The 23,312-nt window shown below is 33.3% G+C and overlaps 6 protein-coding genes across 8 annotated transcripts in view; 4 read left to right on the plus strand and 2 right to left on the minus strand.

Annotated features, from left to right (window-relative positions):
- Positions 1 to 1,642, plus strand: part of LOC109349150 (GPI ethanolamine phosphate transferase 2) — a 20,953-nt gene extending 19,311 nt beyond the window's left edge. For both annotated transcript variants that reach the window (XM_019589852.1, XM_019589854.1), the window contains one exon: positions 1,300 to 1,642. The gene's annotated coding sequence lies outside the window, so the exon portion shown is untranslated. The remainder of the gene's footprint in view (positions 1 to 1,299) is intronic.
- On the plus strand, positions 358 to 1,380 carry LOC109350398. Its single transcript, XM_019591639.1, has one exon. It carries the CDS (start codon positions 358 to 360, stop codon positions 1,378 to 1,380), a length of 1,023 nt encoding a protein of 340 aa, XP_019447184.1.
- On the plus strand, positions 1,744 to 4,061 carry LOC109349151 (transcription factor bHLH131-like). The gene is made up of 3 exons (XM_019589856.1): positions 1,744 to 2,526; positions 2,613 to 2,900; positions 3,024 to 4,061. The coding sequence occupies exons 1-3, from the start codon at positions 2,509 to 2,511 to the stop codon at positions 3,399 to 3,401; spliced, it is 684 nt and encodes a 227-aa protein (XP_019445401.1). The 5' UTR covers positions 1,744 to 2,508; the 3' UTR covers positions 3,402 to 4,061.
- LOC109349153 (ubiquitin carboxyl-terminal hydrolase 17) lies at positions 4,342 to 10,799 on the minus strand. The gene is made up of 13 exons (XM_019589858.1): positions 10,467 to 10,799; positions 10,078 to 10,365; positions 9,033 to 9,169; positions 8,239 to 8,948; positions 8,061 to 8,149; positions 7,529 to 7,614; positions 7,273 to 7,435; positions 7,041 to 7,155; positions 6,783 to 6,940; positions 6,514 to 6,598; positions 6,192 to 6,395; positions 5,318 to 5,379; positions 4,342 to 5,188 (listed from the first exon to the last, which is right to left on the minus strand). The coding sequence occupies exons 2-13, from the start codon at positions 10,359 to 10,361 to the stop codon at positions 4,774 to 4,776; spliced, it is 2,508 nt and encodes an 835-aa protein (XP_019445403.1). The 5' UTR covers positions 10,362 to 10,365; positions 10,467 to 10,799; the 3' UTR covers positions 4,342 to 4,773.
- LOC109349155 (mitochondrial uncoupling protein 5) lies at positions 15,744 to 17,035 on the plus strand. Its single transcript, XM_019589860.1, has 2 exons — positions 15,744 to 15,926; positions 15,964 to 17,035. The coding sequence occupies exon 2, from the start codon at positions 16,033 to 16,035 to the stop codon at positions 16,978 to 16,980; it is 948 nt and encodes a 315-aa protein (XP_019445405.1). The 5' UTR covers positions 15,744 to 15,926; positions 15,964 to 16,032; the 3' UTR covers positions 16,981 to 17,035.
- On the minus strand, positions 19,377 to 22,756 carry LOC109349156 (protein CURVATURE THYLAKOID 1D, chloroplastic-like). Of its 2 annotated transcripts, none has more exons than XM_019589861.1 (6): positions 22,544 to 22,756; positions 21,964 to 22,187; positions 20,019 to 20,123; positions 19,859 to 19,930; positions 19,696 to 19,777; positions 19,377 to 19,653 (listed from the first exon to the last, which is right to left on the minus strand). In XM_019589861.1, the coding sequence occupies exons 1-5, from the start codon at positions 22,674 to 22,676 to the stop codon at positions 19,709 to 19,711; spliced, it is 603 nt and encodes a 200-aa protein (XP_019445406.1). In that variant the 5' UTR covers positions 22,677 to 22,756; the 3' UTR covers positions 19,377 to 19,653; positions 19,696 to 19,708. The 2 variants fall into 2 exon arrangements, with proteins under 2 accessions (XP_019445406.1, XP_019445407.1); XM_019589862.1 differs by having other exon boundaries at positions 19,377 to 19,645; positions 19,680 to 19,777.

The following is a 23,312-nucleotide window of genomic DNA, read 5'->3' on the forward strand; positions in this document are numbered from 1 at the left end:
ATTTATATCATCTATTATTATTATATTATATATATATAAAAAAGTTTTATACATTATTATTATATCATCTATTATTTATATATAATTATTATTAATTTTCCCAAATAAATTATAGGATTATTTATACTACTTCAAACTATAATTGAATATTAAGGGTTATTAGTTCAAATGGTACATGATTTTTCTTAAGCAAAGTGTTGATCTCGAGCTCGAGTTTTCTGGGCTTATTATAAACCAACAAAAAAAAAGTATAATTGAATAAATAGACACCAAAATGAGCAAGAAAACACATTCAGCTCTCCTCCCACTCCATCTTCTTAACCCTTCTCTTCTCTCAGTCTTCACCAGAACTCCCAAATGGACACACCCAAGGCATCCGGATCCGAACCCCAACACTTCATCACTGCATGCACCACCATGCTCTCCTACCGCCGCTTCTCCACCTGCCACGACTTCGCCTCCCATCTCCCAAGGCTTGACCCCAACACCTCCGCCTCCCTCGACAAAATCCTCGCCATCGCCGACGTCCTCTCCGCCGTCCAGACCCGCCTCCCCAACAACCTCCCCGACCACTACTCCATCCTCCTCCTCCGCCGCGAAGACGCTGCCCGCGACCGCGACCTCGTCACCCGCCAGTTCAAGAAGCTCGCCCTCCTTCTTGACCCCACCGCCGCAATTAAATTCCCTTTCTCCGACGAAGCCCTCACGTGCGTCCGAGATTCCTGGCACGTGCTGTCTGACCCAAAAAGTCGCGATCTTTACCACTCTCAAATTGGATACCAGCCACCCAGTGCAACATTCTGGACCGCGTGCCCTTACTGTTGGAACCTTTTTGAGTACGAGACCAAGTACGAGGATTGCCCTTTATTGTGCCAGAGTTGTGGAAAAGCGTTTCACGGTGTGCCGGTTACGGCTCCGGTGAAGGGTGGTGATCACAACAAGGAGTACTATTGGTGTCAAGCAAGTGTGCCCTTGAGGTATAGACAGAAGGAAGATAACAACAACATGAGTGAGAAAATCACCCATTTTGATGAAACCAAATTTGTGTACATTTCTGATGATGATGATGATAATGATGGAGGACGAGGTGAAGGGTTCGGGAAGAATGTGGAGAAAGAGGTTTGGGGTGATGTGAGGAATCAAGGGTTTCAGTTTAAGGGGAATGCTGCACATGGATCAGTGGAATTGCAAGGGGATAATGGGAAGAGGAAGATGAGGATGAAGACTGTGGCAAGGAAGGGTTTTCGGAACAGGATGAGGAACAGACAAGGAGGTTTTGGTATTGATAATAATTTGGATTTGGATGAGGGTGAAGATGGTAACTTGGAGTTCACTGAAGGAGATGGAGATGTCTTCATTGGCGTAAGGTTTGATGAGTGATGGAAGACAACTTCAATGGTTTCTATGGTTGTTCTATGCTTTTAGTATGATATAGGTGCTTTTGATTAGTATTATGCACATATTTTGGGATGTGAATGACAGTTGAAATGAAAGGAGGCACTTGATAGTATAGTTGTTGATTATGTGCTTCATATATTTTGGGAAAAGAGGCATTGCCATGTCTATATTTTACAAATTTTGTAATGCCACCTTGTCTTCGGCCTTTTGAACTTGAAAAGAAAAATATTAGTTCTCATTTGCAGATTGTGTGCTCCACCCTATTATAATCTATCTTTCTGAACTCTTTGTGAGCTGTTTAGGAATCACAAGGGTACTAGGCTTTAGAAATCACAAGGATATCTTTGTGAGCTATTTAACAATGCTGAGTTCACCTCTGATATGCATAAATACTGGTCAATTTTTTTATTCATCTTGAGTGACAAATTTCTTGGGCTGAACTGTTTAGGTTTAGTTCAATGAAAATTTTATCTACTTTAGTTCTCACATGATAGTCCATGATTAAGACTGCATATGAAAGACTACGGCGAATATTGATTTTTCTCACTTTACCCTCTGTTATGAATACAGTATTTTTTTTCTTTTTTGTCGTTTTCGATTACGAACTCTTGTGTAGCTTTTGATAGACAGGTGAGAACATCTTGGAAGAGAACATATGGGGGTTATGCGTCTGATGTATTGTAAAAGAGACCAGAACATGAAACATAATCTCGTCAGATCATAAGTTGAAAAACAACTAGCTTCAAGGGATAAAATATAGCAAATCAAGATACAGATATTGCAAATAAAGTATTTAATGTATTGATTTCAAAATTAAATTTGAGATCATGCCTATTTTTAATGTGAATAATGACAGGATTACTTTCTGATGCACTATTACTTGTGGTGCAAAATTTTCCTAACTTATTAAATTGTAATATATGTTTTGGATTCACAATAATTTCTCTATCTATATTCATTAAGCGGAAGATGCATTCCTTCTCTATAAAGTAGCAGAATAATTGCCACCAAAGGTAAGCACTTTCCATTCTTATTTGCTTTCTCATAGTTGCATTCTACCTCTCTTAGCATCTAAAGCTACCATAAGTGGGCAAAAAACAGTTCAACACCATGGTTTTACTTCGACAGGTAAAAGATTGTAACAAGTTCCTTTTTTTATGGTTGAATTAAAACTTAGTTTCCTTTCTTCTGTTTTACCAAAATAGCTAGAGCAGGGCATGCAGCAATTTCGAAATTACTATAACTCGGAAGTTCAAATGAGGAGTAGTAACTTTCCTCGGGCATGCATCTCAGATACATACAATTACATTATCTCAAAGCCGAGATCCAAGGTAGAAAACAAAGAAACGGCTGCCAAGAAACACAGTGATGCAGAAAAAAGACGTAGAGTTCGAATCAACGAACAATATAATGCCCTTCGTAGGATCCTCCCCAGCATATTCAACCAGCACCCAAATTCAAGCAGTGTATTATGCATTGGAAATGAACCCAACCGTGTGAAAGTAAGAATTACTGCATTTTTTATTAGCTATTTTTAAGTAACAGAAACCAGTACAATAGTGTCATCATTTTGATTATTCATGATAATCCCACTAATTCTAGATTTTGTTATTATCGACTAATAGACGGACAAGGCATCGATACTGGCAGAAACAATCAAGCAATTGAGGAAGCTGGAGAAAAGTGTGCCAAAAATGCTAATTCCTAGTTGGGAAGATGAATTTACTACAGAACAATGTAACAATCAAGAGCAGCAGGGTCTAGTGAAAGTCACATTGAGTTGTGAGGATAGACCGGGATTGATGTTAGCCATAGAGAGGGCGGTGGGGTCAGTGAATGCCAAGTTGGTAAATGCTGACCTGGTGACAGTGGGTGGAAGAGCCAAATTTGTGTTGTGGGTGCAAGTTTTGGTGGCTGGAAAAGAAGGTTTGAGGATGCTAAGGAGAACTCTTAAGGTTGTAATGCACAAACCAGTCTTTAAGATGCAGCGTTTTCCTCAATAGTTGTTGTAGGATTCCCTTTATTCTGACTCAATTAGAGATTATAAAGAGTAGGGGCTAATGACAGATATATCTATGTTTAAAGATTAGAGAATAAATACCTTAGGTTCTATTTAGAACTGAGGCTTTACCAAGGACTTTGCATGTCTTTCTCACAATTATTTTGTCTCCTTTTGTAAGTATAGTTCAGCTGACTTTACTCTTCATGTAAGCATATATAATAAGGTGAAAGATTACCTTGTAACCAACAATCTTTTATGAATATTTCAGTTGTACAATATTTGGCTCTCATTATTATTATTATTATTTTTCCATTTTAGATTACATACACTCAGGATATCAGTATTTTTTTTGACTTTTTTTTAATAGTGATTGATTTTTGTCTATCATTACCAATTCACCTCCTGATTTTTTTCCTTTCATTGGTATTTATGTGTGGTGGTATGCCTTGCTAACAATTGTTATTTACATTAAACTGCAAACAGAAAATTTAAGTGATTGGTCTCACTAGTCTTACCTTATAAAAGCCTTTTCATTATCTAATAGTAGAGTACAGGTAGTCTTCCAAACCATGTCCAAAGTCATCCAAACTATCTGTATGTTGGTGAATCTCGCCCCTTTCTTTTGTAGTTGGAGATGATTTGATATTTCTTTTGCCAAAAATGAAAGAGAAATGATATTTCTTTTGTAGTTGGGCATACAGTGTATAAATATTATACTCAATATTTTAATGTTGTTATGTGCAATGCCATGCAATTTTTATCTTTATGTCAATGAAGGAAGCGCTTCTAAAGCATTGCATATTCTAAAGTCACTTTAAGTAATGTTGTGCATAAGTAGACAGTCTTGCCCATTAATCTTTCAAAATAAGTGCTTATTGGATGACCTTGAAAAATACTAAAGCAAATTAGCATAGGGTTTCAAGTGATTTAGGAACGTTTTCTTAATTATAGAGCTTTTACAACTAGATTAAAAGAAGAGTTGTCAAAACAGATAATCAGTTGTCAAGATTGAACCTGAATACTCACACTTCATGTCCTCAACCTTATCAATTCAGCTTACTCTTGCGGACAGAAGCTGAAATTATTATTGTCATTATTACTATACCATAAATACCCCCATATATATAATTGCTTCTATCTCAGACTCAAACTCATCAAAACGTTTGAGCTGTTGCATCTCTACTTGATCTTCTCACATGTACACTGTAATTTGGTCACAATGCTTAGCAGTGACAAATCATCTAAGGTCAAATCCTCTACTACCACCCACCATGATTTTTGTTAGAATAAGAAACTTCTTTATCTTCTAACTCTGAGTCCATCATGACAACCTCATGAGAAATCTGTACTGAAGTTGCCATAGGAAGGTGCCACTAAGTCCCACAATGGCTATACCAAGTGGGTCCTGACTCACCAAATATGTAATCAGAGAAGTCAGCTGGACTGGCTGACTCCTTTATACTTGCAGTGCCACAAGAACTTGCGTCAGACGAGCTGAAAAGTGAAGAACTTTCACTTGAAGAATACATTAAAGTATTTCTTCCTCCATAGTTGAATCTCCACTGTTCTGGATATACAGCAAATCCATTGTTTACTGAATCATTAACAGCATTCCAGTGAGGGTACCTGCATTGCTTTGGCTGTAGGGAGGGGGAATCAGCAACTGCAGCCACAGAATGTGATCTTGTCTTAGAAGCAGCAGGAACAGCTTCGAAGCTCCTCCTCTTTAACTTTCCAGCAGAAGAGATTGCATGGCTATTCACTAAACCCAGGGGCTTTGGACATTGCCTGAAGAATTTCAAAATAAGCATAAAACAAGCTATTAATTATCATTTCTCAAATTCCACAAAAAGTATTAACATTGACGTAGAACATATCCAACCAGAAATTGTACATCAAAGTACACAGACCTATTACCTTGCATAAAGAAGCATGTATGCCCTTTCCGATAAGACTGTTGACAACTCAACAGGTTCTACCTAAATACAAGCACAAACACTATCCTCAGTCGACATACAATAATACATCTCGTGAATAAAGTAAGCATATTGATAAACTCAGTTATTTTCAGAATGGGTATCTACAAAATTAATGATGCAAGTTGCAAGAGATAAATCTTTCAATAGTATTTAATTGTAATTATTTAAGAAGATTTTGGTATTTCTTTAACTATGAAAAACGAAAGGCATCAGTAAATTTTAAATGCATCATTATGTAATAAGCTATGATGCTTCTAAACCCTAAACAATCACCGGTAAGTTTTAATGAGTAGCTTCTGATGAATTAACCAAACCCTTGCAAGTTGCAACCACCATGTCATAATATCATGTGTACCAAATACTTCAGATTTAATGCTTATGTTTTATTTATAAGTGGAAGGTGCGTTCCTGAAGCAATTTTCCCCTCAAACAATTGTTCTCCTTCCATTCAAGAACAGGTTAAAAATGAGGATTTCTGACCAAATCTTCCTATTAAAACCACTTACTGAATAACCTGCGCCAAGAGTGGCAACATCTTAAACTACACAAACTTCTACAGAATCTACTAAATAAGAATTTCACAACCCCTCTTTTTTGTTCTATTGATTCTTCATGTGCAGAATGTCTGGTTCTTCATATATAGAGGAATAGAAAAAGGATACCCTTGTTGTCAAACAACAAAAAAACAAGCATGTATGAAAAAAGAAGCCAGAAAATAAAAATGAAAGCATCATTTCTGTAATCTAACTTCTTTGGGGAGAGGGGCAGAAAAAATTCAAACACAGAAGGTATGTCAAGAATAAGATTTTTACCCTGCTGTCGTCAATCTTAAACCATTCTCCTTGCATATTCTTCACATAGCAGACATAATGGCCTGAAAATGCAGCAGCCATGGTATCCAAATGAACAACCACTGCATAAAGGCTGTACAGTGGAGATTTATCTTTTGTTCCACTCATATATGGAGACATATTCAAGACCTCAGGGAACTGAACCAACTTCTTATAATTACCGGGCTGCCAAAATAAACATTACAATATGTATGAGAATACAGAATACGAAACAAAAATTACAACCGACCAACAGGATAAATAGGTAACAAGTAAAACTTCAAAGTTGATGTAGGAGAGGTACCTGAAATCGTTTCAATACAATCGTAAGAATATTTGGTGCCTCCAATATTGTCAACTTCTTCCTGGCTTTCTCACTGGATTTACATCTAGATAGCAATAAAAAGCAAATTAATGATTTCATAAAGATGGTGTCCCCCATAGGAAAGTATCACATATAATAGCTCCAATAAAAGCAGTGTATTATACTTGTTAGGGAGGAAACCTGGGAACATTAAAATGGAAAATAATAGTAAAGAAATAAGTTCGACAATCGAAAGAAAATTATCAAACCTGCTGCAATTGTACTTATTGTCTATATCCAAGGTTTCAGGTGAAGTAAATTGTCCAAGAGCCTCCTCCAAAGTTCCAATATCCCCATCTATTTCAACAGTAAGATCCATTATTCTCTCATACCTCTCAGATTTTCCAGTGCACCTTAAGCACTTTATCTGCAATTGCAGCAAATAAATTTCAATATAGAGGGAAGTATCCTTTCCTCCGTAATAAAATCTGAAAACTTGATCCTTTAGGAGACTAATAGAAAACAACCTTAGATCGTAGATAACCTCCAAAGGTGTACCTAACTAGAGTTGTTTCTTCTGCCAGAGGACTCGATTTGCCAGCGTTCTTGAGGCAAATAGATTGCATAGTATCAATCACACACCTGTCAGTTGAGCAATTTATCATGTCAACAAAATGGCATACGAAAGTAATATCGTTTTGATAGGGACGAGCTGAGGAAGCATGGCAAAGAATCAGCTCAAGCAATTACTTGGCTCACCTAAAAAAATCATGAGAATCTTCCTCCCTCCCATGTCCAAGATGACTTCCAATCTTTTGTATTTTAGATAATATCCTAATTGGAGAGAGTGGAGAACCTCCTTCTTTGGCCTTCTGAATTAGATGCTCAAACTCACAGATGAAACACCATCCTTTCTTCTGACCTAGTGAAAATGAAGTGGAGATCCAATTAGCTAACAGGTCCTAATAGTTACACAAGTTAAATCATAAAGATATTATTACTAAGAGGAACTTGCATTGTTTCGAATGTAACCCTTGAAAAAGATATGAAGTTAGAGGCCGAGTATATGCCAGGCACTGGAGTACCGCATTAGCGTAACAGCTGCAGGAGAAGTATTTCATTAGCAAGAAGGTAACATGTTTTAACACAAACAAGAAATGCAAATGTCTCCCTTGAACTACATAAAACACAAGATAGAAACCAGCATGAATCCCCAGCAAGAAAGTTTATCCAGCTAGCAACTGAAACATTTTCTAAATATTTTAAAATGCTTACTAAATAAAACACAAGATAGAAACCAGCATGAATCCCTACTAAACTCACATAAATCCTTTCCGCACAAGTATCATACTCAAATCTTCTACTTCTAGGACTATGATCGATAAGAGAAAGATCAGGGTAAAAAATTAAATATAGAAACATATAGATCTACAACATGGCATCAGATCAGATTCCTGACTCTCTCCTTCCTCCTCCCTATCTCACCAAAACAGCTACATAGCATATAATATAATATATCAATCAACTGGAAGCAAAAAGAACTCTACCTGTTCCCACAGTTTATAAGGCCAAAAGGGAGTAGCTTCACTTTATCATAACAATAGAGTTTCATAAAGAGTTCATAAGGAAAGCTTATCTGCCAGAAACGTTCAATTGTAAATCAACAGAGACAAAATGAATAATAATAGTTATATTCTACAAAAATAAGTCAAGTATATTACAAACCTCATTTTCAGTAGATTTTGACTCCTTCGACATTCTTAAATGCTGAACAACTTTTTGTACTGATGTTTTGAAACCACTTTGAACATTTTGCGCCAAATTTTGATTATCACTAACCTTTGCAGGCAATCTATGATAATTGTCAGATTTCGAAGAGTTGGTAAATGAAACCAAATCTCCCTTATTTGTTGAGGATAGTTGATCACCAGAAGAAGAGGACCTTGGTCCTTCTTTAAACTTGGAGCGTGGTGCTTCTTCCACATTATCAGCTGACTCTGTACATGCACTATTCAAGGAAGGCATAATTTTGCCCTTACAGGTACCTGTTACCGATTTTTCAACCATAGCAATTTTTCTTCTCGGTTCATGGCTACTCAAATTAGGTTCCATGACATAAGATATTTCAGACATAGTTTTGGGAAATTTTGATTTCAATCCAGTCTCATTAGCATTGTTACTAGACTTTGTCTTATTTCTTTTGCTTGCGCTAGAATTCTTAACTTCAGTCTTCACAGATTTTTTAGACTCTACGGGAACCAGTGGACTTGACACTGCCTTGACGGGATGAGCAGAAGCAGCAGATGTGTCGCCTGCAGTGTAATTGCAGACATCTTCTGCCAATATGCTGTTACAATCATCATCAAATAATTTGCTGGCAGCCACCAAAGATGAGTTGTTGAAATCTTCAAGACCAGCACATGTTCCTTTAATCTCTGCAAACGATCTAACTGCATTATATACCATATATGATGCTTGGAATAATACAATGTGACTTCGAATCAAAATCATTCCATTACCATGAAAACCAAACTGGGTTTCTGATACTGCCACCCTATGAGGAGGATTTTCCTCCTCGAGCCACATGGTGGAAATTGGAGGATAACATTCATCCTTGTGACCTTGTCGCCAGTGAATAATTTGACACTTACCAGAACTACAAGAAATTATGCATGTAAAAATGAATAATAATTATTTGTAACACAAATAGAAAGTCGAAACGATGGCTTTGAGACATGTCGCTGAACAGAAAACAGACAAAGCCGGAAACTCCAAATGCTAAACATTACAGATTGTGAATCATACAAAGCATTTAATGGGAGTGTATCTACTTATAGTAAAATTTTGTCCACCTTTTTACTTTAGTCTGTTTTGTGTCACGTGGATTTGCAATGATTTCATGAAAATCTAGTCCCAAGTAAATAGCACAGCTGGTGGTAACTACAGATATTTAGGTATGCATCCATGTCAGTCGTTAGGAAAAGTGGAAAACCACAAGCTACAAGAAAGATTACAAGTCAAACTCGAAGTAAGCAACAGATAAGTTTCAAACACACACAAACTTATTCCTTCTCCTTCAAAAGTTCATAATTTCCCTGGTCTCAAGCAAAAGTGAAAGAACAATACCTAAAAGAGAAACATAAACTTCAAACATGGAAGAAAACTACACATGTTCAGAATGCAGCTACATCAAATCATTAGTAAAAACTGGAAGGAAGAGATCCTTCAAAAACATTCTTAATTTCTACGTTCGCAATCAAAAATGAAATTAACAATAGTTCAAAATAATAATTAAAAAATACAGAAACATCAAACATGGAAGAAATGAAACTACACATTTAGAAATGCGGCTACATCAAAACATTAGTAGAACAACAAAGTTTAGAAATCAAACTCAAAATGAGTTCCAGTCTTGCAAATAAATTTCAATTTCAGACAAAAGAAATTCTTTTTTACCTCGACATTGAAGATCTGGTGTTCTACTGGCCTCTAAAGATAACAATTTAGATCAAATTCAAATCAAAAGACAGAAAATTAAAAATTGGGAATACAAAAAAAACGAACCAGTATCGAATTGCCTTGCAATGAGAGCATCGCATGGTGGTAGGTGAATAACACACAGCACATTGATGCTGTCCAGAACTCGTAACCGGAACCGAAACCTCTTCGGAAAACTCATAGTACTGAGCTAAGTCAACTGAAGCAGTAGCTGACATGGCAGCATTCTGAACATGTTCCTCCTTCTTCTCTTGAGCATTCTTCCAAACATAACGAATGAAAACGAACGCAATCAGCAAGAAGGCATTGAAGAAGAGGCTATGAAACCCTAAAATCCCAGTCAATAGCATCTTTCTTAAATACACAGAAAATGGGGAAAGTGAGTGAATAAATGGATTGATCGCAATGTATTTATTTCGATATTTGATTCAGAGAGAGTGAATATGATATGATACCTTAGGGGGAGTGATATTGGTTGGCCTTTGTCTCTTCCTCCCAATACTTGAGACTTTGCGGTTTCTACATCTTTGTCTGCTTCTTCTTTTTCATTCAATGTTTTTCTAACTTGTAACGTTTTTGGGTTCTTACTCTCTCTTCTTTTTTCTTTTTTATTTCCTTCTAATTCAATACCGGAGGATTATATATATCATAGCTCCTTCGCTGACCGACTTTTCTCACTAACTACCTCTGCTTCATACTCATTTCCGTTACACTTCTTGCTTTCTTTCTTTCTTGATTTCTTTCTTTCTTCCACTTTAATTTTCCGTCGTTATACGAATCCAGTTGTGACATGCTGAGCTGTTGATAAGATTTACGGGATATTGTAATATATATTCACAAAGTTTTTAGTAGAGATTGTATTATTTATTATTTAATAATAGTTAATATATGAATAATAAATAAGGTTAAAAGTATAAAAATCTTATATTATTGATTTATAAATTAAATTCATATTTGTGATTACTTTTTTCTAGTGGACTTATATTATAATATTTTACTTAGTTTATGCACACTCCATTGTTTTTTAGTGGATTTATATAATAATATCTTTCACACTTGTAAGTTGTAACTCCATTGTTTCTCAGTGGATTTATATTATAATATTTTACACATATCTCCTATAAAGTATCTTGATATCAGAGACTTTCTCAGAACACTCATAAACTGGAACTTAGATTGCTTTAGTCTGAATAAATTATATATTTATATATTGGTTTGAATGTTAAAAAAAATATGGTTCATACTTTAAAAAGATGATTTTTCCAATAATAATAAAATCATGGCAAGTCAATTTAATCCCACTTTTTTAGAATAAAAAATGTTAACTTTAATCCATGTTAATTAAAGTGCAATTCACCCTTTATTTACTAAAATTTAATGCTAAAAAAAGACCTTGGAAGTCAAATTAAAATCACGATAAACATTAAACTATATCATCTGGCATTGTTGTATTAGTTCAAGTTGACCTATTTTGACAAAGTATTAAATAATGGAAGTATTTTTGCTTCTAAAAAACTTGTCATCCCAAAACCTAAACAGTTGCCATTCCCATAAACAATAACATGAAAACACTAGAATCTAAACGGGTACTGTCTTTCAAAGCATGGCTTCAATAGTATTAAAGTTTAATATTCATGGATTGGTAGGGTGTGGTTTTTTTATTATTGATACTAGCATGTCAGGAGAAACTGTTATTCATTAAAATCGTTTTATACTGGCGGGTTGAACATTAAATCGATGAATCAGTCTCAATTACATTAGTTTAATTATCTAAACACTCATTTGACATGTTTTACTTTTATATAATAGTATAAATATTACCGATCATTCATCTTTAATTATCATTAAATATTTTTAAATAAAAGTAACAAACAATAAATAATAAACTAATTGAGTGACAAACGATAAATAATATAGTTAGTCGTAGCTTGTGACAAGTTAGCTACAACCTATTGTAGAAGTAGACCAAAAACCGTTAAAGTTATTTTTTGCGCATAAACCTTGTTGTATAAAATTACTTTAGCACTTAGTAAAGATTCATTTTTTTCATCCCACACAAATGTTTCTTTGAAGAACTGGACTTGTGTTGAACGTGCATATAGCAAGTATAGTTCTACTTTAGAACTTAATAGATGTTCACTTTTGTTGTTGAACTTGAACGCAAATGTTCTTTTGAAGAAATCGGCTCGTGTTACACGTGTATATAACTCAGTAGATTTGTATTATTATTATTTTTAGAAAAATCAATGATGTCAAACATTAATGGTAAATAATATAATGACAATGTATAAATTTATACATTTTACTTTCCAATTATAATTATATTTTTCCCTCCACTTTCCTTCCATTTTTTACTATTCTAAACAACTAAAAAACCATCACATTTTCTACTCATTTTCTCTTCTCTATTTTTCCTTCCTCAACTTTTCTTTCCTAAACCAAACATAGAATATAATCTCAATCATTAATTTTATGAATATCTAATAGTTTAGATATACTCATTAATTTAAAACATTAAATTTTCATAAAATTGATAGCTATGAGTAAGTTTAAAAACTTAATCTTAAATTACAAACATCCAGCTCAAAAGTTAATTGTAAATGGTCATAATAGTTATTATTTATAATAAAACTAGATTGTAAGTAAAACCGAAGATTTACTTTCATAAGGTAATAAATTGTGTGTTCTAATATCATATAAGAAAAATCTGATAAAATATGCATGTGTTTGGTCTCTCAATACTCTATGTTCATGTATTACTATATCATCTATTATTATCTAAATAAATAATGGATGGTATAATAATTATGCAAAAATCTTTAAAACCATAAAATCTATGTATTTTAAGGTTTTATAATATATCTGTAACAAATAGCTATGAGTGTTTATTTAAACAATGTCAACTGCGGAATGTGTTACGCGTGTGGGTGCTAAGTACGTGGGTTTCCGCGATAGTTGGAATCTGTAACGCGACCTCGCAAATTGCAGTGAACATTCCAAAGTATGGCCGGAACGATGAGATTTCCAACTGGGAAAGTTGAGTTGCCATCAATGCCTTGACAAGCCACCCAGACAGCACCAATATTTAAAAAGCTTCAACTATTTGTGTGCAAAAATCTGTTACAACAAACACTTGTTTTATGTCCATAAAAATATATTATATTTACTGTGTTTTTTAAAAAATTAAATATTTATTATTGTTAATATTTTATTTTATTATCTTAGTTCTTGATTAACCTGACATATTCATATTGGAAGATTGTATTATCTTTGATATTTATTTCACTTCATTATCTTATGAAAATTGTATCAAATATCAACCTGAGTTAATCTTCCTTATATCATTTATTCTATTCTTAATAAGAATAAAGTATCTTATTAAGAGACAACTCATTTTCATAAATATATGACATGTGTTTTATTTTGTTTTATATTATAGTAAAAAAAAATTAAGATACAAATCAAATAATAAATAAATTAAAAAAGATAAATTATCACCTGATGTGATAAGATATTTTATTCTCTTTCCTAAATATTATATGTAACTTCCAATATCAAAAGTTTTGTAATGGAGTGACTATTGGTTTGAGACTAACTTTACTAATATCAATAACATTTCACAATGAGCAAGAGATTAATGACTTGATAGTTTTCTTTGTTATTTGATTTTCTCCATGTAGTAAATATTCACTTGTTCATCACATGAATGAGTTTTTGAGAAAAAAACTTAATAAATGCATATACAACAAGATAAAATTTTATTGGTTGTCCCTATATACATATCTATCGTATAAGTGTTTTTTCTCTTTGCACATGGTTTGGTTCACATGGCATTTGATCCCGTCTCTTAGTCTATTAGACACTTTAACCATTTAACTCTCTGCTAAAGTGCTTCTCTTTTTCAATTCTTCTTGATGTTTATCTTTGTCCAAGTGGTAACCATTCAATTAACGTCATTAATGTTGGATAGTGATTCATTTTTTCTTTTTTCATTTATTTCCCCCTCTACTTTAGACAAGTTGGATCATGGATGTAGTAGTCAATATCTTGAAAAGTCCACATTTGAACATACATTGCTACTCTAGAAGTTAATGAATTACGGGTACTTCAGGTCAACTTGCTGATTTTAGATAGAATAGTATTTGAAGTCAGAGATATTTTATAATTCATCTAAATCTATATGTATATAACTATATAAAAAAAACATGTATAAAGGATATACATATAATTGAATAGATGTAATTTTTACATAGAAAATATATATACTGTCATTGTAATAATTGTTATTGTTACTGTATTATTCACATTTCATTTTCAATCAACATCTACTCTTCGAAAAAAATCTAAATTAAATGTAGATAATGCACTTAATATGTATATATTTTTACATTGTCAGTGTATAAATATTATACTCATTTTTATATCTCAACTTTACCTTTATTATTATTACATGAATGCAAAATATATTTAAAGGACATTCTATTAATTAAACATGTATAATTTCATTATATGATTATTTTAGGTTACCCTTTAAATGAAGAATATATAATGTTATTTTAAACCACTCAAAAACCAAACAGCATAACCCATTTCTATCCTATTCTCTTTATTTGAAGATTAGCACATGCTCATCTTTGATACAATTTTTTCATAAAGAATATCACACTTTTGAATAAGTGTCAAAATACAATCGAATCAAAGATTAAAGACTTATTATTTCTTAAAATATATTTATTATGTAATAATTTATATCATATAGAGACTTTACACTCAATTTTAAACTATAGCCAAAATTATAATATTATGTATAATTAAATATAAAAAATGTGATATAATTCTCTAAAATATATAAAAATTAATATTCAATAATAAAAAATAATAATGTGGGTTAGCATGTACAAAGTATTTGTCGATACGCTAGTAAATATAAGGAAAAATAGATTAGAAATGTTGAAATTAGAGTTAAAAAGTGTATAAAATAATAAATTTATATATTGGATAAGATTAGTATTCAGCTATTAACATTTGATGGCTAACAAATATATGAAGACTAGCATTTTCTAAGAATTATTATAATACGAGGAAACAAAATCTAAAGAAAGGGGAATGTAAGAACTAATAAAATATGACTAGATTTAGTTTATTCAAATCCAATCCAAATGGAAATGTTAACTTTTATTATTTATTTTTATTGTTACCCATATTTTATGAATTAAATAAATTATTTTAATTATTCTAACTAATTAAAAATAAAATGCAGGGGGTATAAACAAATTTTTTTATTTTGAATTTTTAATGAATACTCTAAAATTATTATTTATTATTTTGGTCAAAATAAATACAAGGAGTACCCACAAAAATAGTATACGAGCCACACAAATAAAATGTATATATTTTAATTAAATATTTTATATATTTTATTATTATTTTAATATTATATTCTCTATTTTATTATGATTTCATAACAAAATTTAGTGATCTAACTACAATCAGAAAATTATATATTATTCAAATAATAATTACGAGAGTGTGTTCTTCCATTTATGGTTTGCATTTTGCAATGAAGACTACTTTAAATTCTAATTTAAATTTTGTATAAAAATATATTTATAACAACAGATGAGTATTCAACTGGTCATTGATTTTGTGAGTTTTGACCCACCAGTAACCGCGTTGGGCTCAACCTAGAACCCGCAATGGCACCTTCCACCCACCATACTATAAAATCCCCTCACCCATCTTCATGTTTTTCACAACAACAAAAAACCATTCTCTCTTCTTGTTTACCCCAATAGCATATGTCTCAGAGGGTTACTGTTCCCCACTCATCTGCCATAGATTGTGGCCTTCATTCCCATCTCATGGTCTCTAGTGAGATGAGCTCTAATTCCAACTCGTCTTCCTCTCATTAACCCCTATTACTCCTCTTCCTTTAAACCCTCACCATTTTTTGATCTTCTCCGTTTTTATCTCAATTCAATTAATTCTTTTAAAGCTATAAACTTTTTTGCATAATCAATCATGGGTATCAAAGGTTTTGTTGAAGGAGGCATTGCTTCCATCATTGCTGGATGTTCCACCCACCCTCTTGACCTCATCAAGGTTCGTATGCAGCTCCAGGGAGAATCCAACCCAGCCCCTGTTCGTAACATTCGATCGGAACTTGCATTTCATAATGGTTCTTCCATCCACGTGGCACAAGCTCCGCAGATCAAACCCCGTGTGGGTCCCATTTCTGTTGGCATTCGCTTAGTCCAGCAAGAAGGTGTCGCCGCGCTATTTTCCGGCATATCCGCCACCGTCCTCCGCCAGACGCTCTACTCCACCACACGTATGGGTCTGTACGATATCCTCAAGCAGAAGTGGTCCATCGGTGGGAACATGCCGCTATCACGCAAGATTGAGGCTGGTCTGATTGCCGGCGCTGTCGGTGCCGCCGTTGGAAACCCGGCTGATGTTGCCATGGTCCGGATGCAGGCCGATGGCCGCCTCCCGCCAGCTCAGCGTCGAAACTATAAGTCTGTGGTGGATGCAATATCCACCATGGTGAAGCAAGAGGGAGTCACCAGCCTATGGCGCGGTTCGTCGCTTACCGTGAACCGCGCAATGCTGGTGACTGCCTCGCAATTGGCATCTTATGACCAGTTTAAGGAGATGATATTGGAGAAGGGAGTGATGCGTGATGGGCTAGGTACTCACGTGACTGCGAGCTTCGCGGCAGGGTTCGTGGCGTCTGTGGCGTCGAACCCGGTGGATGTGATCAAGACTAGGGTTATGAACATGAGAGTTGAGCCTGGGGCAGAGCCTCCTTATTCTGGTGCTTTGGACTGTGCTTTGAAGACAGTGCGAGCTGAAGGTCCTATGGCCCTTTACAAGGGCTTTATTCCTACGATTTCGAGGCAGGGACCCTTTACTGTTGTGTTGTTTGTGACGTTGGAACAGGTTCGCAAGTTGTTCAAGGATTACTAAGATGGATGATGACGAAGATCTTTGATTTTTTCAATTAAAATTCCTAGCTTTCATATTTTTTATTTATTTAATTTCTGAGCTCTGGTTTATGGATTGATGGCTCTCTCGTCAACGGTGTATCAATTTTATACATCCTATATATATAGTTTATATTTAATTATTATTAATTTTTTTTAAAAGTAATTCAAAATAAATGATAGATAATATAATGATTATATATACTTTTATATTATATACTATTACACTTATTTTATATTTTTCTATATTATATTTATCTCTATTAATGAATGAGAAGCAACCTTATATCTTTCTGGCAAATCAATCGTATCTCTTTTGAATTAGAGAAGTTCTTTACGTTTACGGAATTATTAAGTGTGAAAGTTCTAAATTTTTTGTTTATTCTATGTGTCAACCATGTGACCCGCATTCTTTTTTTTTTTGTAGTATGAATTGTATACACAAATTTTTTATAAACGTGTCATTTGATATTTGTTGTGTGGGTCAAAATTGTTTTGCTTGAAATGATAAAGAAAGAAAATAGTAGTAAGATAATGTGTAGAATAATAGTGATACATAAATAAAAAAATAAAATGACACATAAAAGTTTCTCGTTATTAATGAGATGTTGCAAAAAAGATAAAGATGGATTATGAAAATTATGCCATATGATTACTAAATGATATTGAATCAAATTATATATGTTCAATTAAGTGAATATTCTTTAAAGCATTTATGTAATATACAATAATAAGGCTACAATAGTAATGTATAGAAATTTCACTCATTCAATTAACTAAATATCATTTAGTCATGTTCTACCTTTATATAGTATTAGTAGTATAGATGACCATGCAAATACGTTTCTTGTTTAATTTTGAATGCAATGTTTATTAATTAACCATAAAAAAAATTTAATAAAAATTTAATACAGGAGTAATTTGATCTCCGTCGCACATAAATTTTAATGTATACTGATTTCACAAAAAAATAAGGAGCAAATTGATTAGAGAAGGAACGTGTTGGGAAGTCTGAACAAAGTGCAAGAGAAATATCATTTTGTTAGATTCAAATATCATATCTTGCAAGGCAAGAAGAGCGGTAACAATTACTAAGTTATAATATTTCATGGTTATCAATCAAATTAGCATAATAGCATTTGGCCCATAGCCCTTGTAATACGAGTACTACTTAGATGGTACTTTGCCTATTTTTATATGTAATATCTATATATTATCAATATAAAAATTTGTATATAATCAATAAATCATTAAGCTATAGTACATGCCCTACAGTTCCTGCTCCGAGCTGAACCAATAACTCACACCACTTCCTTGCCTGTGTAACTGGACTCAGACAGCCCAACAGAGCGTCTACTTGTATCATAATGGCAACTACTTAGTGATAACCCATGTAGCTAAAATTCTGCGAGTGCTTGCTCAAGCTGTTCCCCCCACAGAATTGGTCACGAATCAGTGCACTTTTTAGGGAATGGTTGGTTCTGATTTCGGTCTCCCAGTGAGTGACCTCTCATAATATTCGTGTAAAGTATCTTCTTTATATCAGTGACGTATGATCAAAGTAGTTAGCATAAAGCATTATTCTTTACTTATTTAACTGCCATGCCCATTGAAGCTGAGTTGGAAATTCCATGAACTCCATCTACCAATTAGACACCACAAATCTTCGATTTGCCGAGATATATTGTTTTATACATATATCAGTTATATTTTTCATATATATGCACTAACATCAATTATATTTTCAAAGATTTTAAAATTTTATATTTTTTCTATTTAAAAGAGACATTAATTTAATCATTTAATATATCTTTGCTGTTGCGTTGCAAGTGAAAAGCTTGTCTTCTAGTTGTATAACAAGTGAACAAGTTTTAACAATTTCCTGAAGAGTTTGAGATCTAACAATTGAAAGTTGACCACTTAAAGTTTAACCGTTAAGAATGGTATCAGATCATGTGCACGATAGTGCTTTATGATTGCGATAGCACCACACGCATAAGAATCACATAGGACAGAAGCATCTAGGCAATGGTTTTTTTTATCGGCCATCAATGGTTTGAACATTTTATTCATCCCACAATGTCTTCAACAGAATGTAGAGTATTCTCTAACGCTGAGATCACCATGTTTAAGTCAGAGACTAGTAGGAGTAGCCCCCTATTATTGACACATTCAAGGTTGAAACTTTTCTAATTTCTAACATCAAATCGTTTACCCACACATTTCTAATTAATCAAATTTTATTTGTTTTCTATTTTTAAAATTGTTGAGTCAACAGGGCGTCCGAATAAATAATTTAAGAATGTCTTGCTGATCCATTTTCACACTTGAAATAGTTTTATAGCATCTATGATTTCAATATATTTTTCACCGTGTGTGTATGTATTTGTTGCACATACTTCAAAAATATTAACAGAAATACAAACACTTGGAAGACCATTGTAGTAAACCAAAGATCTATAATGCAGAATCTGCAACCAGACAGAAAACAGACAAACTACAATGCACCAACGAAAATTTTGTACAAATGCCTAGAATACCAAAAAACCTCTGAATCAGACTATTTTACTTCTCAACCAAAACTGAACGAAGTAATTGCCTTTATTAGCATGTAGGCTATATGGGCAATTCATTCCCTCAACTAGGGCCTGTACATTCACAGTTTAAGATTTTAAGCACGACGAAAATGTAATTTCATGTTTTCAGAATAACTAATCTTCGGAACCAAGAACTTGCTCCTTGAGCTCCTCTATTTTGACAATCAGCTCATCTCTATTTTTCTGCAGGTTAATAAAAACCCAATTAATCTTTTATACAGAGATTGAATATATCAGGCAACATAGCAGAAATTAGGTAAGTACCTTGAAAATTAGGTAACGGGAAGTGAACCATACTGTATATCCAAGCCCCACAACTTCCAACACCTTGGGAAACTGTGCCACAATAATGAACCAAAATATTTAAGCATTCAGATTATAGAAAATTGGTTTTTGGTTTGAATAAATGAAGTTTGTTACATACCAATGGGATAGAATCAATAGCGCCAATAACAGCTGATGTTAACCACAGAGCCAATACTGCACCTCCAGCGTACAAGACAACAGCACCAGCATCATCTGCGTCAAACTAAAAAACCAGGCAAAAAGAGGACATGTTAGAAAAACATCACAAAGATGTCATGTTAAAATTTGTGAGTGAATCAGAAATGCATCGCCAGCACAACATGCAGCAAAGTTAACAAAGCTACAAAGGAGAAACAAGTGCTAGAGAATCATATCCCCAAGGTTAAGAAAAGGAAGAGATCCAAGCTTTGACTGATCCTTTTAGAGAAATGATTTTCAGAGCGGCTTTGAGACCGAGTTTAACAAGTGATAATAGAACAATAGATTAGGACAAAATTTACAACCATAGGTTACAATCACCTATAAATAAAAAAGAATCTAATGACAGGGAAATGTTTGACAGTTTATAATACTTAGTATAACAAAAACAAGGAACAGTGAGAGAACATCAATAAGAGAAAACATGATTTATCAAGGAATTGCAAAACAAAGTACCTAGAACAGCCCATAAAACATAATGCACCACACAACTCAGAGCAAAAAATGGCAAAGGAAACAAATTGTTACATACAGAGAAAGTGGTGCCCGAACTAAGATACATGAAATGATCTATGTCCAGAGTAAAAAGGATTTTGCATTAATGGATACTTTTAAGGTAAGAATTTGATTGATCTGATAATAACTCAACAATGACTTCTAGCAATGCCAATGGCTAACATTCAGCATATATAGGACAGACTAATCGTGGTAAAATGTTGTGTGCAGAACAAAAAATAACCCTCACTCAATAAACCATTAGAGAAAATTACATCTACACCCCTGAGTTTCAATGAAATTACACAAACCACTCATCTCTTTTTTGTACTTACACAAACCACCGCTAATTTATATGGAGGGGTCATTGTGATCTTTTAAGCAAAAATGGTTATGAGAGTAATTAAGTTAAACAAAATATAGTATATTTTGGAGACAATGCCAAATAGTATAATAGTGATGTCTATTCATTATTTTTGATTCGTTACAAAGTGCATCATATTTAAATCATTATTATATTATATTTTAACGAACCAAAAATAACGAAGAGATAATAACTCTTATACTATATGACTTGTCTCCACAAAATATCATATTTTATTTAAAAGATTACACTTATTTATCATGCAAGTGTAGTCAATGTAATGTATGTATATAATTAGATGTGATATAGGTAGATGTCAAAAAAGGATGGGTAGTTTGCGCAATTTCACTAAAACACAGGAGATGTGAATGTAATTAACTCAAACCATTATGATAACAAACCAAAATACAAGCAATAGAACATTGAAACTATGCAAAGGAAGTTAAAACATTAAAACCATCTAGAGCCAACAGTGATAATATGGTAGTAAATTAAATGAAACAAAAAATATAAATTGAAAAAACAAAACAGATAAAAGAAATAAAATGTGAAAGTTACCAAAGCTTTAGCCAGAGACCATGAGAATTCTAGTAAACTTTGATAAAGCATCTAAGTTATAACACAGGAAGAGCAGCTTAAAAAGAATAATGTTTTGTAATTTGTACTAAAAAAGCTTATAACTCTACACAATCTCATCGAGCAAATGAAATAAACAAAGTAAATGAAAATATGTAGAGTTGCTCAGTTAACCGCTCAGGTTCAACATAACTGCCGAAATATCATTATGCAATCAATAAACTGATATATCATCATAGCATCAGTTGGCAAAAATACATTCAAATCAAATCAGTGAGGTATGTGCGTGTAACTGTTTAAAATCAGTGAAAATGATACAAAACAAAATCAGTGACCTACCAAACACAAAATCTCTAACTAATGTGTAAAGAGTAAAGACACATAAAAAACTACCAAAAAGTGAAAGGTAAACAGATAATGTTGTTAAGACCTTTGTATTAAGGTTATCCAGCACATTCAATGACAGGCCTTCTTGTTCCTCCACGGGTAACTCCTGTTTTGGGTCTATTTCATTGAACCCTTTCTTATCAACCGCTTCAACCTCATCCAAAACAATGATACCGTCACGTTTCTCATCAAAAACTTGACTTGCCCCGCTTGATGATTCCTCAGATGCTGTTGCCTTTGATAAAACATTTCTCAGGCAAATTGACCCTGACATGAAACAATAGAACAATGTCAATAACTTCACACCACCTCTCCATCATTCTTCTAAAGTTAAAATACATCGGCAACACTAATAAACCACAACAGCTCTATTTTTTTCTCCAAAAGCAAATGACCAAACAAAAAAAAGAAAACTTTATATTAGAAAGTGAGAATCACAGAGACCCATTGGACCAGTGAGCTGAAATCTCAAACATTAGAAGCTAACAAGAGTTAAATAATCGAAATGTCCAGAATTTAATCAAAATATCGGCATAAATTATAAAAAAAAAAAAGAAAACAAAGTAAAAATTATAGGTTTCGGTAATAGTTGAAATAGGATATGAAAAGGTTAGAGAACATACTGGATAATAGGGCAGCGGTGCTAATGGTTGGGACTTTTCTGAAGGGAAAAGAGGGTTTAGGATTTGGAAGAAGAAGAGGGGATGCATTAGGGGTTTTGGAGATAATTATGGGCTGAACTGTACAAAGCCCCATTCTGATTTTGTGAGGGAGAGAACTGAGAGACAGAGGATCTGACACTGTTTATATACAAAATGGTCTATAGGGTTTTCTGGTTTTCTCTGTTCTCCCAATTTATTTATTTTTAAGAAAAATAAGTTCCTTTACATTATATTCTGGACACATGGGGAAATTTACGTAGTTTGACTATAAATTTATATTATTGGTGTAAATTTTGTGTTTATTACAGAATTAGTATACTTTTTCCTAAATCGGCAACCACATGCACGATTCCTAAGAATTAGTATACTTCTTTGCATAGTGGGATTTAATTTTTTTTAAGATTTCCTAAATTGACGATTTCAACTTTTATTTATATATAGAACAAACTTCTTTGCATAGCCAATTTATCTAGGGGTTAAAAATTTATATATGTCAACTTCATTGACGATTTATATATATAAATATTAGCGATTTAAAAAAAAAACCTACACATACAACTCCTACACCGTACATAATTTATATATAATATATACAAGTTGAAATCGGCAGTGACGATTTCTTTGGAAATCTTAAAAAAATAAAATTCTAGTATTGTTGCCGATTTAGGTGAGTCCAAGAGAAAAAATAAAGGAATCGTACATGTGGTGACCGATTTAGGAAAAAGTATAG

The sequence above is a fragment of the Lupinus angustifolius genome, chromosome LG06 (genome assembly GCF_001865875.1).
Source record: "Lupinus angustifolius cultivar Tanjil chromosome LG06, LupAngTanjil_v1.0, whole genome shotgun sequence".
Lineage (NCBI taxonomy): Eukaryota > Viridiplantae > Streptophyta > Magnoliopsida > Fabales > Fabaceae > Lupinus > Lupinus angustifolius.